Raw genomic sequence first — 18,854 nt, 5'->3', positions numbered from 1 at the left:
TTCCCTTGGAGGTGCGTCAGTGAGAGGGGTTCGGGGTGAAGAGAAAATACTAGGTACTACGTCGGTACCTATGAGGGACCGATGAAACCTCACGGTGCCTATTGTACTCCGGTCCACAGAGTAGGCCCCTAGAGAAGAAGATGGAACGGTAGGAGGGGAATCCCTGATTGGATGCTTCCACAGCATACAACATGTCGTATTTCCAAGTTTCCAGTCCAACCTCCTTCCGTCCTTCTCTCATTTTGGTATCTACGGACTGACCGCAGGCCAGTCAGGGTCCCCAAGAACCGGCGGTTGATGGATTCAACGAGCGGTCCTGCAGGGGGTGTTGGGAGAAAGCGATGGAATTGGGGTCGACAATCCTGTTGCATTATTATCATGGCCATTCGGTTAGCCCCTAGAGACTTGTCATTGGAGGAACGTTGTTGACGATAAAATGGTGGGAATGGACGTCATGGGGGGCCCAACAAGTACCGTCCAGTTGGGGTGCGGGAGTCTGGTTGACCCACGGGAGAATTTTTCCTGCTCGGGAGGCTTCTTTGTACGGGGAGGGGATTGTGATAGAGGATCGAGAGTGAGAAGGAGCGTCGTCTAAAATTTTCAACAAGAAATAATTTCGTGGAGATACGAAGAAGACTACCGAACCGTCTCTCCTGGACACAGCCATCACCAAAAAGGCCGGAGTTGTTGTGGTTGTGTTGAGTGCAGCTTAGTCAGATCTAGCCCCATCGGGTCTAGCGTGGTACCTGATCGATCTGCCGCCGCCATCCAATTACTAGTTAATTATCTGGGACTGGTTTTCTTCATCGCTCTTCTTCTGTCTTCTTCTTCCTCTCCTCTTGTTCCTCTTCTGCCCTCTCTCCATCCATCCAAACACCCCTCCCCTTGTCCATTGGGTTCACATCTTCTCTCCTCTCTCCCCAGCTGAAGGATCCTTCCCCTCCCTACTCTACCATTACCATCTCCAGTCTCTCACCTCAGCTTTCTTAATACCTTGGGGGAGCACCTTGGATTCATCTCACCTTGTACCACCCTTTAATTCGCTAGACATACTCCTGTACTACTATTACGACCACCTCCTCTCTTCCTTCCCTTACAATCCCTCCCCCCAGCCGCCGCATTCCTCGCTCTGCGCGCTGTCGCCCCCCCCCCGAACCGCCGTCACCTCTCCCCGCATATCTCGCATGGGCATTGATAATTCCTAATTAACTTTTCTCCATCATGGCCTCCACCAATGGTCACGGCAGCTCCCTCGCCGCCAAACACAACCTCCCCTCACATTTCATCGGTGGTAACCACCTCGATGCTGCCCCGCCGAGTGCCGTGAAGGACTTCGTCGCTAGCCATGATGGTCACTCCGTCATTAGCTCGGTACGCTTCCGCCCACCTTCCGACTGTAGCTCAATTGCGAACTGTCCTGTCGCTAACCCAGCTTCCCTAGGTCCTCATTGCCAACAACGGTATCGCCGCCGTGAAGGAAATTCGTTCCGTCCGGAAATGGGCCTACGAGACCTTCGGCAACGAACGCGCCATTCAATTCACGGTCATGGCCACCCCGGAAGATCTGCACGCCAACGCCGACTACATCCGCATGGCCGATCAGTACGTTGAGGTCCCCGGAGGCACGAATAATAACAACTACGCCAACGTCGAGCTGATCGTCGATGTCGCGGAGCGAATGGATGTCCACGCCGTGTGGGCCGGTTGGGGTCATGCCTCTGAGAACCCCCGTCTCCCCGAGGCGCTCGCCGCGTCGCCCAAGAAGATCATCTTCATTGGTCCCCCGTCTTCGGCCATGCGCTCTCTGGGTGACAAGATCTCCTCGACCATCGTCGCGCAGCATGCCGGTGTGCCGTGCATTCCCTGGTCGGGAACCGGAGTGGACGCGGTCAAGATTGACAGCAATGGAATCGTGACCGTCGAGGATGAGACTTACAACAAGGGCTGCACCTTCTCGCCCGAGGAAGGTCTTCAGAAGGCCAAGGAAATTGGCTTCCCTGTCATGATCAAGGCCTCCGAAGGTGGTGGTGGTAAGGGTATTCGGAAGGTGGAGAAGGAAGAGGACTTCATCTCCCTGTACAATGCCGCCGCCAACGAGATCCCTGGCTCCCCCATCTTCATCATGAAGCTCGCCGGTAACGCCCGCCATTTGGAGGTCCAATTGCTGGCCGATCAGTACGGTAACAACATCTCGCTCTTCGGCAGAGATTGTTCCGTCCAGCGTCGTCACCAGAAGATCATTGAGGAGGCCCCCGTCACCATCGCCAAGCCAATCACCTTCCAGGCCATGGAGCGCGCCGCCGTCAGCCTGGGTAAGCTCGTCGGTTACGTTTCGGCCGGTACCGTCGAGTACCTGTACTCGCATGCCGATGACAAGTTCTACTTCCTGGAGTTGAACCCTCGTCTTCAGGTCGAGCACCCCACCACGGAAATGGTTTCCGGTGTCAACCTGCCCGCCGCCCAGCTACAGATTGCCATGGGTATCCCCCTGCACCGCATTCGGGACATCCGCTTGCTCTACGGTGTGGACCCCAACACCACCTCCGAGATCGACTTCGACTTCTCCAACGAGGAGAGCTTCAAGACCCAGCGCCGTCCCCAGCCCAAGGGACACACGACCGCTTGCCGTATCACCTCCGAAGATCCTGGCGAGGGATTCAAGCCTTCCAGCGGTACCATGCACGAGCTGAACTTCCGCAGTTCGTCCAATGTCTGGGGTTACTTCTCTGTGGGTACTTCCGGTGGAATTCACAGCTTCTCCGACAGTCAGTTCGGTCACATCTTCGCTTATGGTGAGAACCGCTCCGCCTCGCGCAAGCACATGGTCATTGCTTTGAAGGAATTGAGCATTCGTGGTGATTTCCGGACCACCGTCGAATACCTCATCAAGTTGTTGGAGACGCCCGCATTCGAAGAGAACACCATTACCACTGGGTGGCTGGATCAGCTGATTTCCAACAAGCTGACCGCGGAGCGCCCCGATCCCATTGTCGCCGTCCTGTGCGGTGCCGTGACCAAGGCGCACCAGGCCAGTGAGGCGGGAGTGGAGGAATACCGTAAGGGTCTCGAGAAGGGTCAGGTGCCGTCCAAGGACGTTCTCAAGACCGTCTTCCCTGTCGACTTCATCTATGAAGGCGAGCGCTACAAGTTCACTGCCACTCGCGCCAGCTTGGACAGCTACCATCTGTTCATCAACGGCTCCAAGTGCTCCGTGGGTGTTCGTGCTCTGGCTGACGGTGGCCTGCTGGTTCTGCTGAACGGCCGGTCTCACAACGTGTACTGGAAGGAGGAGGCTGCCGCTACGCGTCTCAGCGTCGACGGAAAGACGTGCTTGGCTGGAGCAGGAGAACGATCCTACCCAGCTTCGCTCGCCTTCTCCCGGAAAGCTGGTCAAGTTCACCGTTGAGAACGGTGAGCACGTCCGTGCCGGCCAGCCCTTCGCCGAGGTGGAGGTCATGAAGATGTACATGCCCCTGATTGCCCAGGAGGACGGTGTCGTCCAACTGATCAAGCAGCCTGGCGCTACCCTGGAGGCTGGTGACATCCTGGGTATCCTCGCTCTGGACGACCCCTCTCGCGTTAAGCACGCCCAGCCCTTCACCGGACAGCTCCCCGACATGGGCCCCCCGCAGGTGGTGGGTAACAAGCCTCCTCAGCGGTTCTTCCTTCTGCACAGCATCCTTGAGAACATTCTGCGTGGCTACGACAACCAAGTCATCATGGGTTCGACCCTGAAGGAGCTCGTAGAGGTCCTCCGCGACGGCGACCTTCCTTACGGCGAGTGGAACGCCCAGTCCTCTGCGCTGCACTCGCGCATGCCCCAGCGACTTGACGCTCAGCTTCAGAACATCGTTGACCGCGCTCGCGCTCGCAAGGCCGAGTTCCCCGCCAAGCAGCTCCAGAAGACCATTGCGCGGTTCATCGAAGAGAATGTCAACCCTGCTGATGCTGAGATCTTGAAGACCACCCTTCTTCCTCTCATTCAGGTCATCAACAAATATATGGATGGACTGAAGGCCAACGAGTTCAACGTTTTCATTGGTCTGCTTGAGCAGTACTACGAGGTGGAGAAGCTCTTCTCCGGCCGCAACATCCGTGACGAGGATGCCATACTGAAGCTCCGTGAAGAAAACAAGGATGATATCGGTAGCGTTGTCCAGATCGTCCTGTCCCACAGCCGTATTGGTTCCAAGAACAACCTCGTCCTCGCTATCTTGGACATGTACCGTCCCAACCAGCCCAACGTCGGCAATGTTGGCAAGTACTTCAAGCCCATCCTGAAGAAGCTGACGGAGCTGGAATCTCGGTCCGCCGCGAAGGTTACCTTGAAGGCTCGTGAGGTGCTCATCCAGTGCGCCCTGCCGTCTCTGGAAGAACGTCTCTCCCAGATGGAGCTTATTCTCCGCTCCTCCGTTGTGGAATCGCGCTATGGTGAGACCGGATGGGATCATCGCGAGCCTGACTTCTCGGTCTTGAAGGAGGTCGTCGATTCGAAGTACACTGTGTTCGATGTTCTGCCTCGTTTCTTCGTCCACCAGGATGCTTGGGTCACTCTTGCCGCCCTGGAGGTCTATGTTCGCCGTGCGTACCGTGCGTACACTCTGAAGGATATCCAGTATGATGCTTCTGGCGAGATCCCCCTGCTCTCCTGGGACTTCACCCTTGACAAGCTTGGGCAGCCCGAGTTCGGCTCCCTATCCTCCACTCAGCCATCGGCTCCCGGGACCCCAACCACGGAATCCAACCCCTTCAGACGCCTCAACTCCATCAGCGACATGTCGTACCTCGTCAACGACAACTCTAACGAGCCCGTCCGCAAGGGTGTCATTCTCCCCGTCCAGTACTTGGAGGATGCCGAGGAGTATCTCGCTAAGGCTCTGGATGCTTTCCCTCGTGTCGTCGCTAAAGCGAAGAAGCCTGCTGACAACGGCCTCCTCGCCAACCTGGAGGGCAAGCGCCGTCCTGCCGCCCATCGCCTTGAAAATGAGAATGAGTTGACCAACGTTCTTAACATTGCTATTCGTGATGTCGAGAACCTTAGCGATAAGGAGATTGTTGCGCAGATCAACTCTCTCCTTGCCGATCTCAAGGAGGAGCTGCTGGCCCGCCGCATTCGCCGCGTCACCTTCATCTGCGGCAAGAATGGCATTTACCCCGGTTACTTCACTTTCCGCGGACCTACCTACGAGGAAGATGATAGCATTCGTCACAGCGAGCCTGCTCTGGCCTTCCAGCTTGAGCTGGGACGCCTGTCGAAGTTCAAGATCAACCCCGTCTTTACTGAGAACCGCAACATCCACGTCTACGAGGCCATTGGCAAGGGTCCTGAGAATGACAAGGCGGTTGACAAGCGCTACTTCGTCCGTGCTGTCGTGCGTCCTGGTCGTCTGCGTGACGACATCCCTACGGCTGAGTACCTGATCTCCGAGGCTGACCGTCTGATGAACGACATCTTGGACGCCCTGGAGATCATTGGCAACAACAACTCTGATTTGAACCACATCTTCATCAATTTCTCCCCTGTGTTCAACCTCCAGCCGCAGGATGTGGAGCAGGCTCTGGCTGGTTTCCTGGAGCGTTTCGGTCGTCGTCTCTGGCGTCTGCGTGTCACTGGCGCGGAGATCCGCATCCTCTGCACTGACCCCGCCACCGGCGTGCCTTATCCTCTCCGTGTCATCATCACCAACACCTACGGTTTCATCATCCAGGTGGAGCTGTACATTGAGAAGAAGTCTGAGAAGGGCGAGTGGGTCTTCCACAGCATCGGTGGCACTAACAAGCTCGGCTCCATGCACTTGCGTCCTGTCTCTACTCCCTACCCCACGAAGGAGTGGCTCCAGCCCAAGCGTTACAAGGCTCACCTCATGGGCACCCAGTATGTCTATGATTTCCCTGAGCTCTTCCGCCAGGCTTTCCAGAACAGCTGGTCAAAGGCTATCGAGAAGGTGCCGGCGATGGCGGACCAGCGTCCTCCTGTTGGCGAGTGCATTGACTACACCGAACTGGTGTTGGATGACACCGACAACCTCATTGAAATCCAGCGTGGTCCGGGTACCAACACCCACGGTATGGTGGGTTGGCTTGTCACTGCCCGCACCCCCGAGTACCCACGGGGCAGACGGTTCATCATTGTTGCCAACGACATTACTTTCCAGATCGGATCCTTCGGTCCTCTGGAAGACAAGTTCTTCAACAAGTGCACTGAGCTGGCTAGAAAGCTTGGTATCCCTCGTATTTACCTTTCTGCCAACTCGGGTGCTCGTATCGGCATGGCCGATGAGCTGATCCCCTACTTCAGCGTTGCCTGGAACGACCCTGCCAAGCCGGAGGCCGGCTTCAAGTACCTCTACCTGACTCCTGAGGTTAAGAAGCAGTTCGATGCCAGCAAGAAGAAGGAAGTCATCACTGAGATGATCAACGATGATGGTGAGGAGCGTCACAAGATCACCACTATCATCGGTGCGAAGGACGGCCTCGGTGTCGAGTGTCTCAAGGGCTCCGGTCTTATTGCCGGTGCCACGTCCAAGGCCTACGAGGATATCTTCACCATCACCTTGGTCACCTGCCGTTCCGTCGGTATCGGCGCTTACCTGGTCCGTCTCGGCCAGAGAGCCGTGCAAGTCGAGGGCCAGCCCATCATTCTCACTGGTGCTCCTGCCATCAACAAGCTCCTTGGTCGGGAAGTCTATACCTCCAACTTGCAGCTGGGTGGCACTCAAATCATGTATAAGAACGGTGTTTCTCACATGACGGCCAATGACGACTTCGATGGTGTGCAGAAGATTGTTGAGTGGATGTCGTTTGTTCCTGACCGCAAGGGATCTCCCAACCCCATCCGCCCCTGGTCCGACCCCTGGGATCGTGATGTCGAGTATTACCCTCCGTCCAAGCAGACCTACGATCCCCGCTGGCTCATTGCTGGTAAGGAGGATGAAGAGGGCTTCCTGCCGGGTTTGTTTGATGCCGGCTCTTTCGAGGAAGCGCTTGGCGGCTGGGCTCGCACTGTGGTTGTGGGCCGTGCTAGACTGGGTGGTATCCCTATGGGTGTCATCGCGGTCGAGACTCGCTCGGTGGAGAACGTCACTCCTGCCGATCCCGCCAATCCCGACTCTATGGAGATGATCAGCACGGAGGCCGGTGGTGTCTGGTACCCTAACTCCGCCTTCAAGACTGCCCAGGCTCTTCGCGACTTCAACAACGGTGAGCAGCTCCCCGTCATGATCCTCGCCAACTGGAGAGGTTTCTCGGGTGGCCAGCGTGACATGTACAACGAGGTGCTCAAGTATGGTTCGTACATCGTCGACGCTCTCGTTAAGTACGAGCAGCCCATCTTCATCTACATTCCGCCCTACGGTGAACTCCGTGGTGGCTCGTGGGTGGTGGTCGACCCTACCATCAACCCCGACCAGATGGAGATGTACGCGGATGAGGAGGCCCGTGGTGGTGTCCTCGAGCCCGAGGGTATCGTCAACATCAAGTACCGTCGCGAGAAGCAGCTGGACACCATGGCGCGTCTTGATGCCACCTACGGCGAACTTCGTCGTTCCCTCGAAGACCCCTCCCTCAGCAAGGAGCAGCTGTCTGAGATCAAGACCCGGATGGCCGCCCGCGAGGAGCAGCTTCTGCCCGTGTACACGCAGATTGCTCTGCAGTTCGCCGACCTCCACGACCGCGCCGGCCGCATGCAGGCCAAGAACACCATCCGCAAGCCGCTCACCTGGAAGAACGCCCGCCGGTTCTTCTACTGGCGCCTGCGCCGCCGTCTTAGCGAGGAGCTCATCGTCAAGCGCATGGTCGCCGCCGCTCCCAACCCGGCCCCCGCCGAGGCTGCTGGTGCTGTCCCCGCCAACGCCCCTGCCGGTGCTGTGGCCTCGCCTAGCGAGTCTCCTCGCGCCTTCCACCTGCGCACGCTCCGCACGTGGACCGGCCTGCTTGACGAGGAGCTGGAGAACGACGACCGTCGCGTGGCCATGTGGTATGAAGAGAACAAGAAGCACATCCAGACCCAGGTCGAGTCTCTCAAGACGGCCAGTGTGGCTTCTGACGTTGCCCAGCTGCTCCTTGGCAACAAGGAGGGCGGTCTCAAGGGTGTGCAGCAGGTGCTTAGCATGTTGCCTGTGGAGGAGAAGGAGGCGGTCCTCAAGTACTTGGGATCTGCTTAAGCATGCATACATGATGAGATTTCTCTTTACATATTTGTTTCTGTTTTATGTTTCGATTGCGATTCACTGTTATCAGGCGGCTTCGGGTTTGATTTAGATGTGGTGTCTGGATGCATGAGTACATGTTATGTTATGTTGCGTTGCATATCTTATGTTGTGATGAGTTACCCAATGGACTTATTCTATATAATCCTGCCCTATCCCTGCCCACTTGTGGATGCTGTAGAACTTCCTCATGGTCACAGACACATGATCCGACTTGCAACACTCTATGACAACTAATTCGGCCCCCAACCATCCCCATCATGCAAACAAACCTCCTGGTCTCTCTGGATGAGACGTATGCTCCGCCAACATCTGCCCATAATCCCAAATCGCAATATGCTGCGACGTTCACCTCGCACGATCCCGGACTCTAAACGGAAGAACCTGTCCGTTGTGAGTAATCCCCAGATGCAGCACCCATCCCTCCTCGCACGCCTTCCGATCCAGATGGGGCATGAAGCCATCTGCAGTTATCGTCAGATCCAACATATCATTCTCAGGCAAGAACCTTGACCTGACTGTAAGATTATGATGGTTTAGTGAAGAGTCATCCCGAGGGCCCCGGAAGAAATAGTCAGTGACGGCACTGATATCTATTACGGATGACTACGATTTCAGGTTGATAACTGCATGTGCGATAAATAGTATTGAATGGTGGAAATAATAATTGTTATTGATTGCTAGTCACGTGGGGTATTATTGTGTTTGCAGCCGCTCGTTCATTTATTCATCACATGAACAGCACTAAGAAAGAGACAAAAGGGATATCACAGAAAGGTTCCAAACAAATCTAAGCAAGCTGCCTCTCCAAACTCCTTGGGGGAGTCAAAATAGGAGGGAGCCCCCCGTACGGTGTCGACGAGGGCACCTCCCTTAGCCCCCGGCTCGGATGTGCCGGCCCCGGTGGCCGGGGCGGTGGGGGAGGAGGCGACGACGTAGCATCCTCGAGTCTCAGATGTCCCATGTCAACAGGGATCTGGTCCGGGAGGGGGAGTGGGGAGCGGTACCGCGGATTTTGCGGCTCGAAATACGGATTATGAGGGGCACCATATGCTAGAGACCCGTGAGGGCTGTCGGGGAGAGCGACGTAGGAGGCATTAAGCGTCCGAGCGATGTCCTCGAGGAGGACTTCCATCGGTGCGATATATGCCGTATGGCTCTTTTCAGACCACGCTAGAACATGGCCGCACACGCGGCCGGTGGACTTTTCGAAGACCCATGCGCCTGAATCGCCGGGAACTAGAAACATACGTTAGTAGCAGGCCACGGAACAATAGACGGAGGGGTAGATCAATAGGAAAAGGGGAGGCTTACTTACCACCAAAGTTTCCATCCACACAAAAACTCGTCGAAAAGCTGTGTCGCCCGTTCAACTTGACTAGGGTCATCGCACGCGAAATCTGACCAGTCTGAAGGCCGCTGGTCCGACCACAGCAGTGTACTTTCAGACCCCCCAGATCTTCGAGTCGGGCAATGTCGGTGAGGTAGATAGGTTCACTTTGGGGCCGTTGTCTGGAGAGAGACGACGTTTTATCGAACACGATGTTGCGAGGGTCGCTGCGATCATCGTTGATCCTAATAAGCGCCCAGTCGATTTCGTGCTTGATGCCTTTGCGTGTCCAGCGTCGGACTCCAGATGAAGCATGCACATACCCAAACGAATGGATCGCGAGGTGTTCGTCGTCGCGGTCTTCGAGGGATGGGTAGAAATCCTCAGGAACATCATCTAAAGCGGGCTGGGTTACAAAAAGCCGCGGTTCATCACCAGGTTCCACGCCCGCAGTATCGCCAATGGACGCAGCGTCCTCGTCCTCGTACGCATCACCGGTATCCAAACCCTCATCGGAGGAGTAGCCCTCAGAGAGCGTGAAATCATCATACGTGCCCTCAAGGCTTAGCGAGACGGAGTGATCATCGCCCTCTTCATCCGAAATCTCGAATTCGAGATTGACCTCTGACGGATCATCGTCGCACCAGCTGTACATAAACTCTGGATTTTGGGACGCCGATTCTCGGGGCCAGTTCCCAGCTGACCGTAGCGGGCCACCCATATCATGCTCATCATCATCGTCTTCTGCGTCACTGGGCGTTTCCAACATGTGATGGACGGTCATACCATACGGCATGCCGTCGACGAGGATGGCGCCACCGTATGTCACAGGTGGCAGATGCTCCTCATTGATGAATGCACCCATGGACGCTCCGCAAAGTGGTTGACGTTGGTAACAGGGATTTGGGTCTTCGTATACTGGTGACTGTTCTGGCTGCTCTGGTCCAGTTTTTGCCGGCTTGCGACGCTTCTTGCGTGGCACTTTCGATCGCTGAATATCCCCATTGAGAACAAGAAGGTCCCAGTCATCACGATCAAGCACGAAGTACTTTTTGAGTGCTGCTCTGACTTTCTTGGTGCTCGCGCAAGTAACGCAAATTGTCGTTTTAGCGCTTTCAATGGACTCGCCGGTCATCGTCAGGGTGACTCCGCAAGATTCAGATGAGTCTTTAAGGACCTTCTGTAGCAGCTTTCGAAGCCGCGGCATCATCTGGAAATTCCACTCGTTCAGATGCTCTTGCGGAATTTCGACATTGGTAAGTTTCTTGAAAGTCCTCTTGCGGGGATTACGGTCCGCAAGTCCCATCTTCTCCCGTATGAGCTTCATATCAGTCGCAGCAATAGGATTAAAGGGTTCAGGAGAAAGCGGGACGAGCTGTTGGTGGGCAGTGTACTCGCGGAGGGGTTCTTTGGTTGCTGTGGCGTCCGGCCGAGGCACCAGAGCGAGAGGCAGGCAGTCATCAAGCTCTTCCGCACCTGGAGGGGAAATGATGTCGATCCTGCAACATGCCCAGATAATCTTGCTCATAGTGTAAATAAAGTTCATTGAAAAGGAGAAAATGCTTTCCGGTTCGGAAAGGTCGAGAACGGGGTAGTGGTAAGTCTGCGGGACACGGAGGTTGAAGTCATCGAAGGGTTGAGTTGAAAGATGAAAGTTGGGAGCGTCCAGACACAGCTGGACAACGTGGAGGTAAGCGCTACCACATTTGGGGCCGAGCTTCTGTAAGTAAACGTTCTCGATTCTTTGCTTGAACATTGAAGGCGTGTATTTCATCTTCCACAGCCGGCTGATAGGGGTCCACAGACCAATCTCCAACAGGACCAAGCCGAGAGAGTACAGGTCATAGGCCCAGGCAGCATCGTCATCGAGCGAGCGCTTATCATCTGGGTGGCGATATATGCTGGAGGATAGAGGCTCCGGTGACGAGCCGGTCCCAGAAAATTGAGCGATCGAGGTAAGATACGGCCGTCGCAAGTTCTCGGTCAGACCAACTTCATCATTATTGGAGTTCGTCGGACCCGGAAAGATCAAGACATTGTTGCTATTGATGTTGCCATGCACGAGATTCTGGCTCCTCAGCTGCAAGACAGCCATCAACAAGTCATAGGCCAGACGAAAACGCGTCTCCAGATTAGGAAGTTGATAATCCTCGCCCCACCTGGAAAAGAGAAACCAACGGCTTGGGCTTCAAATCATTAAGAAGGTCGGTCGGATTGCGGAGGAAGGGGAAGTAGTCAATGGGCATTTGGTAAACGAAGGCATAACGGGAGTTTTGCATGTCGATAAAATATCCAAGGAACCTTAACAAACCCAAGTGAGAAACGCGAGAATTTTGCACCAGTTGATCAAGAGTCTGATGGACGTGATCCATCCGGTGCTTCCCGGGAACCGTAACAGCGCCTGCACTGTCGAAGTTCATCGGGACATACTCGAGCAAAATGGTGACAGTGGAATCTTTGGAGCCGCGAAGGAGCGGCGACGCTGACGTCTGCATGCGGCCAATGGCACGGGAATTGCTGGAAGCGGCCACCACTTCATAGGGAGGTGGACTGTTATCTTGGAATGACCCGGACAATTGCAGCGCAGAACGGTCGATGATGTAGTCATTCGATGACAGCGATTGACTGAAGGTTTGATCAAAGCTTGGAGACTGTTTCGAGTAGGACGGATAGCCGTATACGTCCTTCTGATTGATGGGACTTTGGTACATATTCTTGCTGTCGAGAAAGGTCTTTGAATCCGAGTATGAAGAATAAACAGAGTCGTCCGTTTGCAACGTCGGGTGGTGGCGCGATCGATGGCCGCCTGAGCTCATATTACGCCGAGACCGGGAGAGGTCGTAAAGAGTGTCGATACACGCCGTGAGGTCGGAAAGGAGTGATTTGGACCGGTTGATATCCTCATTGGACCAGTGTGTCTTGACCGGGAGAGCACTCAGGGTATCCTTGGACGGCGCATCGGCTCTGCCGCCCTTGGAAGGCAAATCGGACGGAGTGCCCCCGTGTTGTATGCGCTCGGCTTCGTTCAAAAGCTCCTGGATCGACGACATCACACTGGCGACAACATCGCTAAAACCGGCTTGTGTGAGAGACTCATCGATGTCGTTCGGCTGCGCGGCGCTCGCATCGCTCCAATCTAGGCCCCAGGCCAACAGTCGATCTCGCTGAGTTCGGAAGCTGCGGTGCAGGGCGACGAGTTCCGGATCATCGACTGCCTTGGACGCGGTCGTGACACTCTCGCAGGAGGTCTTGGTATCGGTGTACATCTTGGTGAGACGACGTTGGAGGTAGGTACCTCCATGGCGGAGAACGGACATCTTGGCGCGCAGAGTCCGGGGAAACGGGGAAGGGCAATGGCGGGGACGTTTTGTATTAGATCATGGTAGAGTACCGCAGAAGAAGTACTCTCATGCACAAGACATGGTGACAAGTCGAAGAAAGCGATATTCTGACAGGAAGTGAGCAGCAGCAACAGGCATCTGCAGATAGGAAATCTGAGGGGCAGTGAACAGGAATTAAGAATAGATCGCGCGGGTGGGCAGGAATTTGGTTGCCTAACCAATCGGGAGTGGCGAGTGCTGCAAAGCCTCAGGTGCCAAGCCACTATCACGTGGCAGGCAGCCGCCATTGGCTAGGCCACGCCTTCTCATTGGTGGGTATGCATGTGGCACGTGCATACGGGTCTAGAGCTTGAGTCAGCAGGCTGCAGATCATGTGATTTGGCTGACACTACCTCCATCACCTTGTATCACCATGTCGTGTTCGAACTACGGTACTTACGTATCTCTCGAGAATCTTGAGGAATAATGATGGTGCTACGTACTCAGGATGGTCGGGTCAAACGACCATCGGGTGAAGGAACAGGAGGTCGTCACAACATTACACTGCTGCCTACAAGCGTACATACATCGCTGCTTAATAACCTTGCCAAGGCAATAACATTCTTTATAAAACTAAATAAATCTATTCATTAATCGTAATGGATTTACAGGAAACCACATAAGGTCGCTCCAATGATTAGAAAAATAGACTGCCGCCCTCTCTTACAAGCTCCTCTCAACCTGTCGTCACCCGGCGAGACACTCCGACATCCCGCGTGCGCTTTTCGCGAAAGTTATGGAGTCGTTCGCCAATGAGGTAAACATCATCACGGATGCTGATCCGCCAAATCTCCAGCTGACGGTACACCAGATACCCGAGCCATCCCAACAAGGTAAACAGTAAGGTGACCGGATACGAGTAACGGTACACCATGGAGTGCATATCGACCGCCGAGTAGAACATGGTCGAATTCAACACGAACCCAAGAGACAGAGGAAGGGCGACAGCAAGTGACGCAGCAAGAATGAGCGGAAGTAAAATTGCCCGAGTCGCAAGTCCAACATTCGGTTTCTGCCATCCATCACGGAATATAGCGTTGAGGGCAGCCGCTGGTCGAGAAGTCGAGCGCCACAATGCAAATTTGATCGCCATTTGGACGTAGAGCACACCGAGTGTCCAGTCTTGGACGAAATGGATGACGTGTGTCTCAGCCCCGCCCAAGTAGGTATGTGCTGGCACCAAGATGTAGAGCTCCATTATCAAGGCGAAAAGCGAAGGTAGTACTATCGCAAAAGCCATACCAATATAGAGCAACCGAAGCCCACTAGTCAAAGCACTAACAGTCCCGGCATATGCTTGTCGAGGAGACTGCACATACGGGGCCAACCGCTCTTTGATCATGTCGTAGCGTTTGTGACAGTAGAAGACGACGAACGCGACGATGCCCACCACACACGCGCCGGTGGAGAAGGCATAGATGTCGTTCAATGCGCGGTTGGGGAAGTAGTAAGACATGATTTTGCGCCCAATGACCAAGGGGATAATCGTGGTGCCTATGCCTGTGGCAGCCGCGAACAACCAGATGAGGAGAATAAAGGCAGCAATTCGGCTCCGGAAATGCGGTGGGATGTACACCTTTGTGAACATATCATTTGACCGGCCATGTAAGCCCTGCTCGGTGTCTGGAGACCCATCCACCCGCTCGTTTGTTTCGGTAACATCGAGAAATACGCGGCTGCCTTTGGGAATGCGCACTTGATCAGACGCGGGAGCGCGGACATATCTCCCGTCCCGCACGAAGTACGCGTCAGGGTGCTGACCGCTGCCAGTAAGGGTGCTGTGCTCAGAACTGCTGACTGGGTGATTGATATCTCCCTGAGCTCCTGTCAGAATTGCACGCCAGGTATGCCTAACGTGGTAGCCTTCTTCATCATGTTTCCTCTCCCCGAAAAAGAAGTCAGTCAGCCGCAGGAGTCGAGCGCAGCGACGGAACCACCAGCCGTAGAGGCCATGTAGAACGTCAGAGGGTTTAAAGGATTGAATAGCAAGCGGAATAATGAAGTTGTAGAACAGCAGGTCAGCTGGGAATTCAAGAACGGGGACTCTTGCCGACCAATGAATTGGTAAGACATTGTCGAATGAATAGTACAAGCCCCAAACGACGCCTCCCAGGCAAACAATGACTAAAGCACCGTAGACCAGGGCACTGAAGGCAATCTTGCGCAGCTGAGTTGTGATATTCCGTTCCAAAACATCACGTACAGGATGGAAGGTCGGATCGTCAGGATCACGAATGAAATCTGGAGTGAAACACGTCAGCAGAGGTTGGCAGAATCGATACGAGGGAAACTTACACAATACACCGCTCCTCATGACCTTCCTGCACATAGAAACAAAAAGAGCAAAGTGGAACATATAGCAGGTGCCAATAAACCAGTGCACAAAAAGGGACGTGAGCGGGGACGACGATGTGAAGTCGAGGCGGGATGAAATGGTGGCATTCTCAAATAGAGGTAACAGGGCAATGTCAAGTAAAGCACCGCAGTATAGCGGGAAAACTATCATTTCGATGCCGATGATCAAAATGACTTTCATCACCCCACCAGCTTGGTGCAGTACGTCTGCAACCATGCCATCAACCCGCTGTCCATGGGTCATGCCTGAGATCAATCCAGTAATGCGAAGGTAGAGAAGACCCAGGAATGATGCGAGTAGATAACCCATAATGATTGCAATCGCGCGATCTTTAGTATCCCACACTGCGAGATCGGAGTCGACCGTCATACCAGCAGCTGCAAAGCTTGGGCTGAACCACTTCGGACTTGTGCGATAGAGGAGAACATTGGTGATATCACGAACTAAGTCTCTGCCCTGAGAAAAAATGCTGGAAAGATCCACAGAGCTATAGACGAAGGCCAGTGCCTCTGAAATGCCCCCATCTATCAACCGGAGCGGAAAGTCGTACAATACAAACCGGCCAATAGAGAACGTTGTTTGGAACACGCTAGCAATACGCGCTTCGTGGATCTTCAAGGCCTGATGGGAAAGGACAGAGAACATAGGAACATCAGATTCATGGAACAGAAAGAAGGTACCGACCACACTTTTCAGCCGCTGGCCGCTCTGATCAATGAGGGAAAGAGAGGCACTGGTGATGGTCTGAGAAGAAGGCATCCAGTCCGCAATGGGCACAAGAGCACCAAAGGGGCTTAGTAAGAGTTTAAATGCCAGACTGGCCCAGTAGATAATGTAGCCCAAACTCCCAATGAGGGTGTCAAGGGTCACATCGGCAACCACAGACAGCGCGGTCAACGGAACACCGAAGATCAGTTGGACGGGGTTTGCCAGGAGAACAAGAGCAATCTTGCCCCACAGATAGGGAAGCCAGATACCAATCGCGATGGTGAACGAGATCAGGAGGGCACTGAAGACGCCGTTTTGAAGGAGGGTGAAAATGGGACCTTGCATCCCGATGATTTCCATTATGCCTTCTAGATCATCACCGTCTTCAATCGCATCTAGATCGTTCGGATCGAGGCCAGGATCGACAATGCCTTGGTCATCCTGCACAACGGCATCAGCGATTCGTCGATTGTTTTGAACAGGCACAAAGGGTGCTTCAAGAGCAGGATCTTCGACTAAATGCTCATCGTCTTGCTCTGCATTATCCTGCGCCTGATCACCCTCTGGAATTACGTCGGCCCAAAACCAATCGAGAATCTTAGCCGCAAGGTGCTTGGGAGGTGCCGCTGGCTGGTCCGCTTGATTTGGCGACGGAGCAGTTGTTGTCGATTGTTCTTGACCGCTTGAACGCTGATTTCTCCCCGGCTCTAAACCATCGGGATCCTGGACGGCCTGTAAATCGTTGGAGGAGTTGGTGGAGCTCCTGGAACTATTGGCTCTGACGACGTGCTCATCCACGTCATCACCTCTTGACGCAGTAAAATCGAAAGTAAAGTCATTCCGCGGATGACTAGTTATCATCTCCATCTCATCCAAAGGTCTGGGCCGAGGAACCAAGACGCGGGGATCATCCAGGGGGTTTTCGAGATCATCGGTTGGTGAAGCAGGAAGAGAGAGGTCTGGTGACGGAGCTCTGGCGTCAAGTTCTTCATCGAGAGTCTCGTCCAATCCACTACTGGAAGGACCCAAATATGATTGTTCGTCAGTTGGATTATTTCGGATATCCTGACTGCGCTGAAGGTTGGTCATCGCGGTGACAACCCAGCTAAGCTCGTCCTGGAGACCTTCATCGCGGATAATCGTCAGGATCCGTCCGGGGTCACCACCGCCACGTGCCCAGAGGTCCCTAAAGGTCTCGACACCAGACCACTCTCGATTAACACGAGGGAGGGCCGGCTCATCGTCGCTTTCGCTGCTAGGCTCGATGCCTCGTCGGAAGAGTTCCGCCGAATCCTCATCGTGTGGACCGAATGCCCTGCCAATCGCATCGACTTCTGCTGATTCATCATGACCCGTGTCGCCGTGAGCGTGACGTTCATTGTCTCGTAGTCTATCCTCGGGACCTAAAGCTTCGTGGTGACCAGGCTGGTGGTCATGATCATTCTGGTTTGCACGGTTATTCGCGATCAATTGCACGGCCGCTTCTCGCTCTGCTTCGGCAATGTTGGCCATTGGCTGCTGCTGAACCACCCATTCCCGAATGAGGAATATTAATATAAAAGAGATAACAACAAGCAGAGTGATTAGTTGGCCTTCCAAGGTGTCGATGAGGATATTATTTATGGTAGGGGACGGTGTCAATGTATTCAAGAACTTCACGTCAGAAAGCCATGACGGGCGCCGTCTGTTGTATGAGCCTGTGATCGTGATGTTGGCAGACCCCACACCAGACGGACTAGCAGTTGACGACATGGCGGGGAAGAACAGGATAGAAACGGCTTTCTTGACAATTGAAAGCAGGAGCGGTTCTTCCGAGGAAAAGCCAAAGATCGATGCAGGCGATTCCAAAGATTCCACATCTGCTTCGCTGGATCGAGTAAAATCGGCCGCGGCTGTCGCTGCAGCAGTCACTGTACTACTGACAGCCGACAGCGTGCTGTTCACAGCTATGTTCGCAACAGAGCCTTGCAGTGAGCTTTGTGCAGAGCTGTCACTGCCGGACCAGCGGCCATCGGCCAGCCAGAACAGAGCTCTCCATATCGCCCTCATAGACCACGGTAACCACCCAAGCCATACAAACGCAACAAGTATGAATCGGAGCCAGGTGACGAGAGACCGGAAGCCGTGTATCAGAAGCTGCTTCAAAAACAGGGGAGTTGGAAGACTCCTCGGCATGTTGGGATCATAGAGTTTGGTGAAGTGGAAAGGTGTCTTGCATAGTTCACAGTGTTTCTTTTGGGAATGGGAGAGCCATTCGACCAGGCAAGCCTGGTGCACGAACTTGATACTACCACTGCATTTGCAAGGATAGAACAGCTGTTCTTCCGGTGTACCCTCTCCCCGACATATCCGACAAGTATCAGGCTCTTCGAAATCTCTTTCTTTGCCTTTGGTATTGGTATCGTAGGCCGGGTCGTTCATGAGGTCAGGGAAGGCAGCCGCCCCGGTGGTTGGGCGAAAACGGTTTCCTGAAAAGTCCATTTTCGTCAACGGAGCTCACATCCGACGGTCCGGTCGTCCTCAACAGCGGTGGGCAGATATCATGTTCGTTGTGTCGCAAGCGGCGTCGATAGAATGCCCGATTACGATGGGGCCGCGGCACAGGCTCCAGTGAATTTCACTTGACGTGTGACACACGGTAGTTCGAAAATGACAATCTAAGCCTTACCGGCTCAAACTCACAGATCCACAACTGAAGGAGAGCGTGGCGAGGTGGTGTTGGAGAGGTGATTATGAGGTCGGATTGACCACTCCGTTCCGTCAATCGATGGGTTGGATGACTCAGCATGAGGGACCGACGTCGGCACGTGATGCCTTACGGTACATGACCAAATGTGGCTTGTTCGAGCGGGCCACAAAAGGCGATTGTTCCG

At 54.3% G+C, this 18,854-nt stretch overlaps 3 protein-coding genes across 3 annotated transcripts; 1 reads left to right on the top strand and 2 right to left on the bottom strand.

Moving 5' to 3' along the window:
- Window positions 1–1,221: 1,221 nt before the first annotated feature.
- On the top strand, window positions 1,222–8,162 carry ATEG_09702 (acetyl-CoA carboxylase ACC1; the record flags this gene model as incomplete). Its single annotated transcript, XM_001218323.1, has 3 exons — window positions 1,222–1,371; window positions 1,442–3,394; window positions 3,435–8,162. 3 exons carry the CDS (start codon window positions 1,222–1,224, stop codon window positions 8,160–8,162), a joined length of 6,831 nt encoding a protein of 2,276 aa, XP_001218324.1.
- An 835-nt stretch (window positions 8,163–8,997) lies between these two features.
- On the bottom strand, window positions 8,998–12,854 carry ATEG_09701 (uncharacterized protein; the record flags this gene model as incomplete). Its single annotated transcript, XM_001218322.1, has 3 exons — window positions 8,998–9,446; window positions 9,526–11,617; window positions 11,697–12,854. 3 exons carry the CDS (start codon window positions 12,852–12,854, stop codon window positions 8,998–9,000), a joined length of 3,699 nt encoding a protein of 1,232 aa, XP_001218323.1.
- Window positions 12,855–13,593: 739 nt separating this feature from the next.
- Window positions 13,594–18,462, bottom strand: ATEG_09700 (E3 ubiquitin-protein ligase SSM4; the record flags this gene model as incomplete). The annotated part of the gene is made up of 2 exons (XM_001218321.1): window positions 13,594–15,158; window positions 15,213–18,462. The coding sequence occupies 2 exons, from the start codon at window positions 18,460–18,462 to the stop codon at window positions 13,594–13,596; spliced, it is 4,815 nt and encodes a 1,604-aa protein (XP_001218322.1).
- Window positions 18,463–18,854: the final 392 nt, after the last annotated feature.

This window comes from Aspergillus terreus, genomic scaffold, assembly GCF_000149615.1.
Source record: "Aspergillus terreus NIH2624 scaffold_15 genomic scaffold, whole genome shotgun sequence".
NCBI lineage: Eukaryota > Fungi > Ascomycota > Eurotiomycetes > Eurotiales > Aspergillaceae > Aspergillus > Aspergillus terreus.
The sequence above is the reverse complement of the archived record's forward strand: the minus strand, read 5'-3'. Positions and strand labels throughout refer to the sequence as shown.